This window comes from Lissotriton helveticus, chromosome 8, assembly GCF_964261635.1.
Source record: "Lissotriton helveticus chromosome 8, aLisHel1.1, whole genome shotgun sequence".
NCBI classification, from domain to species: Eukaryota; Metazoa; Chordata; class Amphibia; order Caudata; family Salamandridae; genus Lissotriton; species Lissotriton helveticus.
Window position 1 is genome coordinate 1,695,408,604 of NC_136069.1, and position 17,086 is coordinate 1,695,425,689.

General features: G+C 41.7%; 1 protein-coding gene across 1 annotated transcript in view; it reads left to right on the top strand.

Moving 5' to 3' along the window:
• The window catches only part of LOC144774129 (extracellular calcium-sensing receptor-like), an 85,497-nt gene that overhangs the window by 36,109 nt on the left and 32,302 nt on the right, over positions 1 to 17,086 (top strand). The window contains exon 4 of the mRNA XM_078659152.1: positions 10,126 to 10,968. Coding sequence (XP_078515278.1) covers positions 10,126 to 10,968 — 843 coding nt within the window. The remainder of the gene's footprint in view (positions 1 to 10,125; positions 10,969 to 17,086) is intronic.

Genomic DNA, 17,086 nt, shown 5'->3' on the forward strand with positions numbered 1-17,086 from the left:
GATTCCCTTAAAAAAAACAGCAGTGAAGAGAAGAGCACTGAGGAAATGATGACACAATAGTGACCTGAGGGAAACCTATTTCGTGAACTGCTCTTATCTTGATGGCAATGACAGATGGATATGTGAATCAATCTCTTTTCACCTCATAGGTACTCCCTCTGTCGCTATTATAAAGGGAAGGCCGCAGCTCAGGAGGCATCTATTGCAAGATTATGTGTTTCCATAGGGAGGTATTGCTGTTTACACCAATACTTATGTGCCTACAACCCACCCTCCTATCCTTCAACATTTAGCAGAAGTCTCTCCTCCGCTGCCCTGCTACTAGCAGGGCAGCGGAGGACAGACGTAGGTAATCGGCCTCTCCACCATGAGATAACTAATATGTTTCACTAGTGGGGTATACTCCTCCAGCCCTCCGAGGATAAAAGACATGTGATTAGCAGTCTTATTTCACTTTTTACTAGACTCACCCAACGTGGTGTAAGTCTTTTTACCATTTAGCGATTTTTGCTAAACTTGGGCACAGGGAACGAGGATAGGGTGTGCCTTTTAGGGGGCATACACCGTCCAGCTCCCTGTCACAACGGTCCTGATGAAAACCTGGTACATCCCATCTTTGGTTGAAACATGTAGACCAGTACACATATAAGAGATACTTTTGGTCTTAATATACCCTCACAGTATCTCGTCTCACCTTTTTAATATTGTCCAGTTACTTGTAAATAAAATGTATCCTCCCCCAAGTTAAACCAGGACAATTTTTAACACACATTTTTTTCTGCACCTACACTCACAACCTGCTCCACTGTAATCCAGGTGTGGTAGCACACCCTGGCGACGCTAGGCCGCTAGGGTGGACCCCGAGGATGAAGCATGTCACCACTAGGCTGGTGAGTGAGGGGTTTTTAACAAAAGGATGAATTCTTTCCTTTTGAAACTTACCATTACATTAGGAATCTTTTCAGATTGTCCAATGATGGTACTCCTCTCTTTGTTTATTTAATCCTTCCACAGGGGAACAGGAGTACTCTCCGTTCACTTTCTGTGAACCCTATCCCTTGCTCTCCCCTTTGTTAACGTATATGATAATATAAAATATTCACAATAAAGCTATACAAAAACGGATTCAATGAATTTTTGAATTTTTGAATTTTCCGTCCAATTATACCTGGCCACACAAAAACACTTTTTCAATTGTACCCACTGATTACAATTTTTTTTTTAAAGGACACATATATGTCATTTATATGCACATGATACAGTAAATTTGGGTCCAGGTAAAAAACAAACAAAGGCGTCTACGTTTCGACTCGGCTTAGGGCCTAGCGGTAAGTTAAGCCTGGGCAAGGCGAGTGTTCATCAGGACTAAAGAAACAGGGCAACCAAGGGTAGTAGATGACCCTACAAAAAAAGGGGGGAACATTTTTTTGTTTACGCTGTTGCAGTATTTTATGATTTAGAATTAATCATCCAAAGGGACAGTCAGCTTACCATAGGGCAGAAAAAATGCAGGGTTCCCCCAGAGCGACGTCCCCAACAAGTACTCACTTTCCTCTGGGATCTCCAGACTTGGATTTAGGCGGTATTGCTAGTGGTTAACGGACTTCCCTTCTTAGATGGAGCAGCAACAGAAGAAGGGTCAGGCAGGCATCACTGCATGGACCAGCACCCGGCCTGCTGCACACTGCATGCAAGGGGAGAACCCGGAGGACCAACCGGAGAAGTAATCCTCCCCGCTGTCGCTCACCGCCTCCATGCAGTGGGCTTCTCAGGCGCCTGATCGCCAGGGCTTCTACTCATTGCTCCAGATTAACACTTTCAGGAAGACTTCTCATTGACTTAGACCTACGGTTGCCCCTCACCAGTATACAGAGCAGAAGTGAACATTTCCCTTTGCAAAAATTGGACTATCCTTATCCAATCTTCAGACTGCAACATAGGCATGTTTGAAAATATTTTCCCCATCATCAAGAACACAATGACTAGCATTAAATCCTCCCCATTCCAAGGAAGCTCCAGTTCCTCAGGTGAACCCCAAAAGCCTCACAGTGTATCATCTCACATCCTCGACACCTCATCTGACAATACCTTTTCCCCTCCTTGATCCAACTTAGTGACCACCATACATACCAACAAATCTCTTTCTACTGTAGGTGGGACTGAGTCCCTATCTTGCATCCACCAAATTAATATGCACATTCAGCAATCCTCTAGAGCAGCTAGTTCAGACTTGCTAAGCTCCATAAGTCACATCATCAGCACAGTTATTCCCTTGACCTCCATGCCCATTACTGCGAATAATGTGAGTGGACCTAGGACTCTTCCTATATCTAAAATGGTGGCACTCCTGTAATTTGAACACCCGAACTGGGCTAACAAAAAGACTCCCATGACGCCAGCATTGAATCTTAGCCCTGGGCTGTACCTCTTACCTTCTAATTTATGTCTCAATCCTACCTGGTTTTGGCAGGTTCTTCTGGGCCAATATTCTTCTAAATCTTCACCCCCAAACTCACCCCCCGGCCTAGCCCCCGGCCCCAAGTACCTGAAACCCACCCCACCGCGCTTCCCGAGGTACCTCTAGGCCATTTCGATCTATCCCTTCATCCCCTAGTTCATCCCCCCTGCCAGGCCCCATGCCCCAAGTCTCCAAAACCCACTCCCACACCTCATTGGAAACCAGACTAGATGAGATCAAATTTTTCCTAAAACAACTCAAGGTTGCGTTTAAAGCCTATTACACAGCACCTCTGAGTTGTCTGTTAATCAGAGGTTAAGCTGGCCTCAAAGACTACAACTCCCTTCCCTTTAACACTGGCACCAGGCTTCCAGCTCATCCCCATCAACTAGGACCTCACCAAGTTCGGGTTCTGCGCTCCAAAGATGGAAAACTGAACCCCACCCTAATGACTCCTCTCGGCCCTCTAGATTAAAAGATCCACTGTCTGGTAAGGATATTCATTACCTCCTATTCTCATATGATCTAACACAGTCTGCTAACACAGTTAGCATGTACCAAATAGAGGCAATCCATACAGACCCTTTCAGAGAACCTTGGGTAAACCCCAAGCCTCAAATAAGAATAACCTTACTAGAGTCACCACCACACTTTCTACCACATTGGACACCAATCCAAAACTTAAATGCATGCTTCTCAACTGCAGAGCAGCAGAAAGACATGCTGCAGACATTATTGCCCTCATCCTTGCACATGGTCCTGACCTCATAAGGCTGACCAAACCTGGTTAAATGACTCATCTGTACCTATCCTTGACATACTAGTGCCTCCTAACTATGACATCATTAAGTTAAATAGATCACCTGCATACATCATAACAATCTATCAGTCAAACAATCACAATCTGCTGTCTTGTCATCAAGGGTGAATACCTATGCATAGAGTTTGCATGCAGAAACAGGCCTTTATGCAAATTCCACACGCTCTACCACCCTCCACGAGACAACATTCCCTTCACTGACCAATCATGGATTTCAACTTCAACTAGAATGACATGAACGATGCAGCAGTCAATAGCCCTAAATCCTTCTTGGCAGACCTTAACCTAATCCAAATCTGTGACAGCCCTACTCACATCAAAGTAGCTACCTTAGATCTAGTTATCAGTTAGGTCAATTCCATTCATCTTGAATCTATCATCCTGTGTGACTGGACAGACCACCATTGCATCACCTTCCTCATCTCAGATTCTGTGAGGGTTAAGAAAATCCAGCCTAAGAGACCTAGATACTGGAAAAGAAGCCTGCGAAACATCAACTTGGGTGATTTGACTGCCCTTAGTTATAACATAAGGCCTCTCTACCAGTAGAGAGGAGAATTTCTTTTAAAACAAGGGGCTCAATGCACAAGGCGCTTCACGGAACTGGCCCCCTCTGTTCCCAAGAGCTATTCCCATGTTATACAGCCAGTAGAACGCTTAGATGTAGCACGGAGCACAAGGTTCAGATTCCCAGAATTAATCAAGCAAAATGGGGTGGGAGGACACTGACATTCCAGGGGGGGAAAGTTATAGGTTTATTAAAAAATAAGATCATTACTGAAGGCAACAAATGGTTAGTTAGTACATGTTAAATTATATCAAATAAAATATGCAAAGTCATGATTTGTGAGAAAACTAACATAAGGTATGTCTCTGAAGCAAGCCAACACACTGAATCAATTATAAATAAAAATACATAGACTGGTATGGAGTCTGCTTAGATAGAAAGGCACAGGAAAACAAACGTTGGCATATATCAATTTTTATTTTACAGTTTAAAAGAGAATTTTATTAAAAGTAAAGAGGTGTCAATATTCAATACATATAATCAATCATGAAACAAACCATCACATATGTACTCCAGCATCAATACATGAATGAGAAGAAAAAACATAAAACCACAGCAAAAAGAAAATAAGAAATAATATAATGCAGACTTATACAAAAAGTAGAAAAGAGTCTAGGAGGATTATGGAGGTTTAGGTACTTCCTGTTGAGACAGCTTTGGTAAAGAATGTTGCAATGCACAATTATCAAAGAAGGTTGGAACAGGTGACCATAACTGTATTCGCTTCGTGGCCATGTGTAGAGGAAAGGTAAGTAATGTATCCAATCTGTGATTGTGGCATACAGCATACCACCAAACTTTGTAAGAAATTTGAGTGAAATCTTTCCAGTTTCTTCTTATTTGTTGAAAAGCGACTGCTATTAATAAGTCAATCATTTTGACATTAATTTCGCAATTACCCCAACTTGGAGAGAGGCTCCCCAGGAAACTGTCTGTTGCAGAAAAAGGGATATTGGTGCCAAAAATGGAATTAATTTGATACCAGATATGTTTCCAAAACTTATATACAGGTGAACACGAAAAAAGCATATGAAATAGATCAGCGTCTGGGGATGTGCAAAACCAACAGGTATCTTGTATAGTGGAGAATCGTTTAAGTAAGGTGTGTGGAGATAGCAAAAGCCTATTATAGATGTAAAACAATGTTTTTGTTAGACTAGCTGTTCTTGAGGTTTTACGTAATTTAATCCAAATCTTATTCCACAATGGTAGGGACCATACTACAGAAAAATCTCCCAAGCAATTTCAATACTAGATTTTTGTCTTGTTATGCCTATGGATTGAAGGAAGATATATAAAGTTGATGCTTTAGGTTTAGTGCGTAAAAGGGTGGACATATCAGTAAGTGAGTCATTAGTATGAGAATTGGCAGATTTACTAGTAAACTGAGTATATGTGTTAAGCACAGTGTTGCAAAGAGTATAATATTTAGAAATAAAGGAGGCAGGGAAATTATATAACTGTCGCAACGAGGAAAAAGAAACAAATTCATTTTTTGTGAATAATTCGTGGACCCATATTAAACCGTGTTGCCTTCATGTTTTCCAATAAAAGGGTTTGTTGTTTGTTAGTAAAGTTTTGTTGTGCCAAATGGTTGAACCTAATAAAGAGTCAAGAGTGTCATAATTTGAAGGGTAAAGAGGGATAAGAAGTTTGGAAGTGAGCTTAAATATAGGAGTAGATAATCTTTGGGGTTTACGAGAAAAAGAGATATATTCTTGAAATGAAAAATTGAACAAAAACTAATTTTAAACTGAAGCCCATAAGGGATATTCTGCTGTAGAGTCAAGCAACCAGTATGAGGCTTGATGTAATAGGAATGCTTTTTGATAAGCAAGGAAATTGGGAAAATTAACTTCTTCATTTTTAGGACAAGTTAGCTTAGAAATAGACATACAGGTTTTTTTATTGTTCCATAAAAAGGAAGATAGTATTGAATTAACAGATTTGAATAATTTAGTAGAAATGGGGACCAGAATATTGGAAATGGTATATAAAATTATAGGGGAGAGCATAATTTTTATAGTGCCCAGACGACCCCACCAGGATAGATTAAGGGGATGCCACTTAGTAGTAAGCTCCGAGATTTTTTGAATACAATTATTCATGCATGAAGTTACTGTGTCTTTGATTGTGGGTGTGAAGTTTAAATCTAGGTATTTAATATGGGAGGATTTCGAAGTAAAATTTGCCGAGACAAAATCAGTTTTAAAAGTAAATTTAGTCAGAGGTAAGATTTCACACTTATCACTGTTTAGTTTATAACCTGAGATCAAAGAAAAGGATTGAACCTCTTTTAGGAAGGCAGGAATTGATTCACTGGGTTAGAGATAAAGATCAGAATATCATCAGCATACGCTGCAAGTTTGACATTGATTGGGGGGTTTTAAATCCGTCTATTTGCTCATTTTGACCAATTTTTGAGAGAAAGGGTTCAAGAGCCAAATTAAAAAGAAAGGGGGATAAAGGGCAGGTCTGACGCACTCCTCTGCCAAAATAAAAAAAAAGATGATATTAGACCATTGGCACAGACAGCAGCGTGTGGATTAGAATATAAAAGTGAGATTAAGGTCGTAAATTTAGGGCGAAAGCCAAACCATTTGCGAGTGTAAAATAAATATTTCCATTCAACTCTATCAAATGCTTTCTCTGCATCTAGCGCTATAGCTGCAAGAGAGTGTTTTAAGTGAGGGGCTTTAGATAAAATATTGAAAAAAAGTCTAGTATTATCAGTAATTACTCGCCCTTTCACGAATCTGGACTGTTCCTCGCCTAATATAGTTGGTAAAATAGGGTCTAAGCGTAAGGCCAGTGCTTTGGAAAAAATCTTGTAAAAATAACAAGTAAAATGGGCCTAACATTTTTACAATAGTTCATATCTTTGCCTTCTTTGGGTATTAAGCAAATAGGATCATCTGCCAAAGAACCCTTAGATTTTCCCAAAAAGTAAAAGGAATTAATCAAAAGGTGTAATTTAGGCAATAATAGTTTAGGGAAGTGGAGGTAGAATTCGGCAGTGAAGCCATCGGGTCCAGGTGCCTTATCTTTTTTGAGGTGTTGGAGTGCAGCCAAGAGTTCTTGTTGTGTCATTTCTGTTTCTAAGGATGTCAGGTCAGGGGAATGCTGCTGAGGTTTTTGTATGATGGAAAAGAAGTGTGATAGCATATGATTGGCATGTATCTCTAAAAATTATCCGTAATAGGGCTTATGCAGCAAACTCACACACTTCAATGGTGGCATACTAGAGTTGAACTACATGTGTCTCAATGTATCATCCTAGTAAGCGGATGCATGTTCTAATACATAAGATATATTCAATAAGATACATACATAAACTCCTACTTTTACTACACATTAATGAATGAGGTATGCATAAGAAATGAGGAAATTACATGTAATTTATATAATACAGAAATATAATGGACCGTTCGACTGATGAATGGTCTCTAGGAAAAGCTTGAACAAAAGAATCTTGAAGGTTACAAAGTCGAAAATATCCTGGACATGACTTCCTCAAGTGGAGCACAAATTAATGCAGTTTATTAATGTTTTAAACCATAGATCTGGCTTCAATTTCACTGATTTTCTAAAATAGGAAAGCAAACAGACAAAACAAAGAAAACACATGTAGGTACAGAAGGCTACATTTCTGCAATTTTGGGTACATTTAAATGGAAGCTCCTTTTGAGATAGTGATGCTAACTGAAGCTCATCTAAATTATGCATTATTTTAAAAATAAAATAAAAACACTCTAACAACACCACACATATTCCTCCCCATACTGTATTGAACAGATGCACCTGGAACAAATAACACGTGCCCCAGGTGTCTCCAGTTGCAGGAATATTATTATCAAATGATAGTAAAAGAGGTCTCTGGTTTAGAGATTCCATTAGAACTGCTGCTGTGTCTATTGGGTGAAATCTGAAGGTCAAAACCAAAAAGGCAGTTATTCAAATTTTACTTTCTGGGGGAGAAAAAAAGGGACTGGATATCTCTTAGTGGCTGGAGGATGTTTTGAAATGGTCACATGTTGAGTTGGCCATGTTGATGGTCCCTTATAGAAAAAAGACCACCTGCAGACTCTTGGGACACAATCAGAAGTTTAACAGAAATTTTGATGTAGTGTGTAAAGGTATGGTTTTTGCAGCGATGTAATTACATATATGATTTGTCAAATGATGCAGGCTGATATGTGATTGGATTTAAGGATTTTCATAGTTAGAGATTCCATTGTTTGAACACGACATCTGCTATTGTTAATTATAAGATAGATACATTAGGAGCTAAACAACTGACTGTTCTGAGAAGGTATGCATGTATTATTAATATATGCTGGCTTTTGATATCTCTGTCATGGCTGAGAATTTAGAAAAAGGTAATGAAGACCAATTAAAAAAATATGCACATAGAAAGAGAGAGAGAGAAAGAGAGAGATAAAGAGAGCAAGAGAGTGTTTGTGTGCATGCGTATGTGTGTCTGTGTGTGTGGGTGTGTGTGCATGTGTGTGTGTGTGTGTGTAAGAGAGAAATAGGCAGAGGTGGAAAAAGAGCCAGAGTCTAAGAAAGACTGCAAGAGAGACAGAGAGAATAAGGAGAGACAAATGAGAGATTGTGTGAAAGGAGAGGGAGAGAGACTCAGACAAGAATTCTGGTGTCCATATATGTGTATGAGAAAGCTAAAGGAAATAGAATGAGTGGCTCACATCACATATCCCACTTTGTGACTCCAGAGAAACAGAGGATAAGGTCAAACATTAGAGGCAGCCCTCCCATCACAAACTTTGGGAGCTGACCCGCGGACACTACATGGCCCACCTAGCTGCCATCGTCAGACAGCATGGACTCAGCATAGTAACCTACACCGACAACACCAAGCTCATCTTCTCCCTCACAAAGGAACTCAACACCACCAGACTCAGCTTCCAGGAAGGAATGAAAGACATATCTTCCTGGATGAGCAGCAGCTGTCTCAAGCTCAACTCAGAGAATACAGAAGTCATCATCCTCGGACCCACCCCCTCAGCATGGGACAACACCTGGTGGCCCACTGCCATCGTCAACCCCCCCCCACACCCACAAATGACACCCGCAACCTCAGTATCATACTCGACTCCTCCCTCAGCATGACCAGACAGATCAATGACATCTCAACCACGTGCTTCAACACCCTCAGCATTCTCTGCAAGACCTTCAAATAGATCCCCCCGAATCCAGGAAAACAGTCACCCATGTACTCATAACCAGCAGACTGGACTACGGAAACGCCCTCTACACCGGAATCAACAAATCCCCACTCCAAAAAGTCCAGACCATCCATAACCACTGTTAGACTTGTCCTCGGCATCCCACGACATGACCACCTCACCCAGCACCTATGAGACCTCCACTGGCTCTCCGTTGAGTAGAGAGTAACCTTCAAGCTGCTCACTCACGCCTACTAATACCTCCACAACACCGGACTCAATACCTCAATGAAAAAGTCTCCTTCCACATGACCCGAGAGAATCCTCCGCTCCACTGACCTCGTCCTCACTGAAACCCGACGCATCTGCAGAGCTAGAGCAGATAGAAGAACCAACTCCTACATCGCAGCAAAAACCTAGAACGAGTTCCAGCTCAACATCAAATGTTCCCTCACCCTGCACAACTTCAGGAAGAGCCTCAAGACCTGGCTCTTTGGCTGAATCGGAGCTGCACGCCTTCCTATCCCCGAGCGCCTTGAGACCCTCACAGGTGAGTAGCGCGCTTTACAAATCCCTGATTGATTAATTGATTGAGACTGTTAACTCATGAGCACATCTACACAAACAAAATGCTGGTTGTCACAGAGAGAGGAGCCAGTGGCTGAAGTGGCCAACCCACTGTTCTATCCTCTTTGCTGTAGTGGGTGGAAGCAAGGGAGGAATGACACTTTAACCAACCAAAAAATAGGTAAAGACAGCAGTCCCAAGTGACAGACTGAAAGGTGAAGTGACAGTTGGTGTTGTTGCCTCACCTACTGGAGTGGAAGACGTCTCACAATGCTGCAATGGCAGGACTATGCAAAAACACCATGTCAATAGGTGTGTTGAATTTGTGACCATGCTTGTTTCAGTTTCTAGCAATGACATTTCCTGATATGTATTGATTAACATGGAGTCAGTACAGTATTTTGGTTTTGCACAAGATTCAAAATCTTGAATAGCCAGTTATCTTCATGTTTGGACTTAAGTGTACTGTTGTTACACATAAAATTTGATATACAGACTAACTCCTCTTTGCATCCTTCTAAAACAGATCAGCTATGGGTCAGTGCTCGCTGCTCTAAGTGACAAGCTTCAGTTCCCATCTTTTCTGCGCACATTACCAAACATCAACTTGCAGAACATTGCCATGGCGCGGTTAACAGGACACTTTGGATGGACCTGGCTTGGAATGATCATCTCAGATGATGATGTTGGATGGCAGGGAGGACAAGACATGAAAAGGGTAATTGAAGAAAATGGGGGCTGTGTGGCTTTCATCGAAAGAATCCATCTGAGCTATGGCAGAGAGAAGCTCCTCCACATCATAGGCATGGCCCAGCGACATGCCGTGAAAATAATTGTGGTACATAGCTGTGAGGTGCATTTCAAGAATCTCATAGGGTTCTTCGCTGCACAGAATGTGACGGATAAGGTGTTTGTCTTCACAGCATCATTCACAATGACGCTTGGACTCTTCCCTAAGCAGACTTGGAGATTGTTCAACGGATCGCTAGGAGTAGCCCCCCATTATGCCAAGATTCCAGGTTTTGAAGAATTCATCACTCACCTTGATCCCTTACAAGATCCCAATGATGTATTCATTAAACTTCTCTGGGAGAAAGTGTTTAAGTGCAAGTGGCAAAGATCCATGGAGGCAGAATTCAAGACTAGTCTTGCCACACATGATATCTCCACACCTTGCTCAGAGAACCAAACCTTCGACAAACATGACCTCCTTATGTTTGAACTGTTTGACCTGAGTTACACATACCACGCCTATCTTGCCGTGTATGCAATAGCTCATGCTTTGAACTCTTTGATGTCTTGCGAACCTGGACGAGGACCATTTGTTGATGGAGCCTGTGCTGATGCCAATAACATTCAACCATGGCAGGTAAAACGCTGATAACTATTTATACCTTTTACTAGATAACACAATAACACTACTCTACAGTTCATGTAGTAAAGGAAATATGGATAGCAAAATCACAAAATGTTAAAAGCATTTATTAACAATTTTACCCTTTGTACAAGTTTGGGCATATCTGTCCCATAAACAAGAAACATCCCACTGAAATCTGGACCAGTATTCAATAGCTTCTTTATGCCTTCATGGTGAGCCCTAGATTAAGCATTATTTTTAGGATAGATACATGTGTTATATTAAACAAAGTTCTGGAGTTCGAACATGTTAAACTAAAAGCAAATCTGGCACCGCTGTTGCAAAGTCAGCATTCCACTTCCTGACTTTGAAGCACTTCCTACTAAATTCCTGGGGATATATTCATGGTCAGCACTAGCTTTGAATTTGCAGGCTGTTTATTATACATACAGATGGAGCTCCGAAGCTTAATCAATCAATCAATCAAGCAATCAATCAATCAGGGAATTGTAAGTGTGCTACTCACTGGTGAAGGTCTCAAGGCGCTGGGGGGTGGGGGGGTAGCAGTTCCGTTTAGCCGAAGAACCAGGTCTTGAAAGAATCCTGAAGGTGCTCAGGGAGGGGGCACGCCTGATGTCAATCGGGAGCTCATTACAGGTCTTGGCCGTGATGTAGGAGGAGGATCTCACCCCTGCTTTGGCGCTACGGATGAGTGGGGTTTCGGCGAGGACGAGGTTGGCTGATCTGAGGTTTCTTTTGGGTACATGGAGGGTGACTCTGTAGTTGAGGTATTGGGGTCCGGTGTTATGTAGGCATTTGTAGGCGTGGGTGAGGATCTTAAAGGTGACACTCTTCTAAACAGGGAGCCAGTGGAGCCTATGTAGGTGTTGGCTGATGTGCTTGTGTCGAGGGATACCCAGGATGAGTCTGGCGGTGGTGTTCTGTATCGTCTGGAGTTTGCAGACTAGAGACTTGTTTATGACACCATAGAGAGCATTTCCGTAGTCTAGCCTGCTGGTGATGAGTGTGTGGGTGACTGTCTTCCTTGACTCAGGGGGAATCCATTTGAAAGTCTTGCAGAGGATGCGGAGGGGATGGAATTGACCTGTTGGTTCATGGAGAGGGATGAGTCAGGTACAATGCCAAGGTTTCTGGCAATGTCTGTGGGGGTGGGCAGGATGCCTAGGGAAATGGGCCACCAGGTGTTGTCCCATGCTGATGGGGTGGTGCCGAGGACTAGGACTTCTGTCTTTCCAGTGTTTAGCTTTATGCCGCTGTTTGTCATCCAGGCTGCGATGTCCTGCATTCCTTCTTCATATCTTTCAAACTTACTCTTCTATAATGTGGAGACCATGTGGGAAGATATGTGGAAGTCAGCATGCTGGCAAAGAGAAACAGAATGCAACTTTTCCACAGATTGGACATACAGCTTGACATCAATGTGAAGAAAACGTAATAAACATATGAAACTACATTTGAAATCAAACAATAGAAGAGAAATGGGTCATCAGCCTAAATTTCTTCCATAATGAGTGATGGAAGTTATGTTCCATACAAGAGTCAATGATGATGAAATAGGTATTCTTTGTATTACTCGCAATGGCAAGAGACACTTCAAAGGTGAGTCACAGAAACCCAGCAACTTTGCTAGTCATAGCTAATTCCTATAATTTTCATGCCGTTCCTCCGTATGCCTATGATTCAAATAATGTTATTGTTTTCAGTGCCTCACAGATGTCTTGGAACAGATGTTTTAAATCATTGTGAGCACTGAAACAATAGATTTTACACCAGGATTAGTCTTTCTGGTTCACAGTTGGAGTTAAACCACAAATGCACATAACATGAATTATATTTTTGCATTAAAATACCCATATGCCTAAATTTCTCATAAACTTCAACCTCACTCAAGATTAAACCACCAAGATAATGAGATAATAACTGTACGCTCTCCTTAAAACCATTTAAACCAAGCAGCACAGAGCCTGCACTCTCCAAAGGTAAATCAACTGCCTCACCATAAACCCAGTAAAAGCTCCCGATACATGAGGACTACATGGATCCCCTTTCAATTCTTCCTAAATCCATCACATCACACCAACGTACCCAGGTAAACTGAAAAGAGAAAAACAAATGCACTGGTCCTTTAGGATCTTCTCCATTGTCTCTCACAAGGACTAACTCATCAGCTCTCTCTGCAGCCGACTTCGGAAGTCAATACACTTCAGAATGCATAGAACAGTGCCATGAAGAATTCCATGGCCTCAATGCATGACTGAAAATATGCTCCTTCAGACTCACCGCATCTCTTCCAGGATACTTATAATAGCTCATAAAACAATCTCCATCTGAGCACAAGGAAAGAAATGGAAATGCACCTCTGACAACATCACCCAAGACAAACATTCAAATCTACATCTAATGCTATCTTCTCTATGATCACTATTAGTGAGTCAATCAACATATGTAGAACCTTCTTTAAGGCAGGTATGCACTGTGTCTCTCCCATTTAAGAAACACTTATCCAATGTTCAATTAGGAAATGTGGTGGCATAAATCCCCTCTCCACATCAGAAACAGTATCAGAACCCACTCCGACAACATCAGTCAGACAACAATACTCCCTCCAATCCCACACTTCTTTCCTCTAACTTGAAAGACCTTCTATCTCATATTGCTGACTTAACTCACCAACATCTTCACTCCTGAAGGCCATCACCTACCAATACTCTGATTACGCACATTGGTGTATCCCAGCATACCATATGTATTATTTTGCATGGCTATATTATTGCATCCACTAAATCAAGATAACCACCACATCACAGGGTATTTGGTGACTGGAACTATAAAAAGGGTGATGTAGAAAAAATAAATAATGAAATTATAATACTATCCTAATATGACAATGTAGTTCTATTCAGGATATCTGACAACTTCAACCGCTCAAACTTCCATTACTTCAATACCTACCTTTATCTAATTCAGAACTGGATGTTCTGAGTCTATTTAAAATCCAACCCAACCAAAATAGAGTTCCTCCTATTGAAGAATATAATAAAACAATCACCATTTCACACTTGGGTCTTTGAAATTACTTGGGCAATTTTACAACCCCCAGTTGACATGGAGGATAAAATCTCTTGGTTTCAACATTGACCATGAGCTCTCCATGAAACAACAAATTGCCAAGAATACAAATACATTATGGTACCAGCTCTTGATTAAAAGAAATTAAAGACATACCATCTGTAAATGAACATCAGAACATTAGTCCAAGCCTTAGTCCTTTTGCAAAGTATTCTACAGTCTCCAGGACACCACACCGGATCCCCTGAAAGGCATATTACAAGTGGCTGCACAACTCATCAGAGCTCTGAACATGTATACGAATAACTATTGGAACTATGCTGGCTCCCCCTTTAAGCAGCATGGTATTCTTACATGGAAGGAAAATGTATTATTTCCGGTTGGCAGTGCCATAGCAGAGTCATAAAAATTCCAGACAGAAGAGAAGAAAAAAATGCAAAAATGAAAACTACGGTAGAAGCCTTCTACACTCTGTAAAGACCTATACAGATGCCCATGAAGCTATTCGGGGTATTGGTCTTAATTCACAAAAGTGTCCTAAATGTTGTTTGGCAGTCACCATAACACTTTGTACTTCTTTCTGACCTTTGGCCATAGACAGGTTAGAAACGTTTACCCCACTTGGCACAATTCCTCGGCTGTTCCTACTTATTCAGTAAGATTTTTCATTTGGCCAACATAAGGCTCAAATATATGGGGATTTAGTGCTCTCATACCATCAGAATATGTTCCCAGTTAGCTCACAGTGCGCCATCTGGACCCCTAAAATGTACAGGGTAACTGATGGTGTCTGTAACCTCAGAACATTGCAACTGTCATTAACCCAAATTTCCCCAAGGACACAAGAAATACACAGATTGGCATTTTAAACATTTATTGAAGCAATTGGTTAATTTTTTTAGAATACTTATGCTGCACTTATTAGTAGAAGAAAACAAAGCATAGTAGTCAGCATTACAAGAATGGTGAAGATGAATAATTAAGCTATTATAATTGGTGCATTGATTACATGACTACATATAATTGTATTCCTATCTAGCACTGAATATCCTAGAGGGCATAGAGTAGATGCAAATCTGACAGATACCTTAGAGTGGTCTAAATTGCCATTTACCTGCCTGTGTGTGTTGTCTGGTAGCCAGTCTTGGGGCCTCATTTATGAGGCTGTGCGTCACTTTTACGCCGCCAGTGCGTCACTTTTTGTGACGCACCAGTGGTGTAAAAAATGCACCTTGTTGCGCCATATTTACAAAGTGACGCATCTAGGTAGATGTGTCACTTTGTAAACCCCTGCGCCACATTATACCAGCGCCAGGTATAATGTATACAAGGGGGCGTTTTGGCGCAAGGAAGGGTTGTAGAAGTGACGCAGTAAAATCTATGAGATTTCACTGCGCCACTTCTAGGACGCCGTTGCGTCAAAATCTTGCACCTGCCGCACAGCAGGCGTAAGACTGACGCAGGCCCTTTCACATGGGGCTTGCTGGAGTTGCGTCACTTTTGTGACACCCTCCAGCAATGCGTCACTTTTGCACTTACAGATACTTCAGAAATACTGACGTATCTGTAACTCCTTGCGACATGATGCGTCATACATTAAATATGACGCATCAGGTATGTCGCAAGGGGTGCGCACTGAGAAGTGACGCATCGCTGCTTTCACGCAGCGATGCGTCGTTTCTCATAAATGAGGCCCTTGGTGCAGACCCGCCGCCAACCCTCTCAGGATAGTGATGTGATTCAGCTGAGCTAGATTTCAGGCATGGGCTATCACGACAATCCATAAAAAATGCTCCTCTGTCAAACAAAGGCATGGAGTTAGGCGTTGATGATAACGCCGCTAACCTTGTCCCAAACAATTCCATCTCGCACTTGAACGGCTGAAGTCTTCACCAGTGACAGTTTTCTTTACACTTTGTATGATGAAGAATGAGGGATTCAAACCTCAGCTACCAGTTCAATAGCAGAGCGGTCTGGGAGATAGTCTCTATTTAAAAGCAGAATATGCTGTCATGAAATGAATCTACATAAAAAAGAAGAAGCAACAAAATAGAAATCCAAATGGAAATCCAGGGCGGACCGAAATATGACCCTTTGAGCTAAATTATAAATGCACGAGTTCCATGCAATGGTGGGTCTGATGAATCCAAGGAAATGTCATCAATGTTGATAAAATAGCCAGAGGCAGTCTGAGTAAAAACTGGTTAATGCATAATGTTAGCCTCCGTGTCTTTAATGAAATCCAGATACTCTGGTCATGTTAATAGGAGAATCGCAATTGTTAGTTACCTCTAATGGTGGATCATAATAAACAACTTTGCTGTTGGCATGTGGTGTTGAAAACGGCGAAATTGAATACAGTGCTTGTATTCTGTTGGTAGATGTAATTGGAAGTGGCAAAACATTAGTATCAGATATCCCCTGACGGGGAACAGAAACCTCTGTGTTGGTTAGTGCCTATAAAGGGGTTTCCTTCATGGTAGTGAACAGATGCAGGTAACTACCAAGGAGCCCTTGTGTCCTTTTATTGCAGGACTGACCACATGGTGTGGTTGATCAGGTCGAACAACACAAATTGTTTGTTTCTGCAACCATCAAGGGGTACAAAAAGTACAATTCTGGTCTATTTAACTGCCAGTACCGGCACCAGCAGTCTGTAAATAGGGCCAAACTCCTTCTTGTCCACAATCCTCTCTCAGACCATATCCCCGATCTTTGAAATCTAGCTCGGAGTTGCTGGTTGCACCTTCACTACTCCATTGGCAGGAAGTTTCTCGAATCCTTTGATTGCTTGTTCCAGAAGTCTTTCGGATCCTGTATGAAAGCCAATTCAGCAGATAGTGGAGGAGGGGTAGAGATAAGGGGGCACAGCACAGATCAAGCACAAGTACAGTAGTATATGACACATTGGCCAGGGCCGGCTCTAGGCTCACGGAGGCCCTGAGCAGGGAGTGTAGGTAGGGGGCCCGAGGCCGCCAAATCCCTGCCAGGAGCCACCACGTAAATATGTATCTAAGGATATATATTGGCGTGGCGGCCC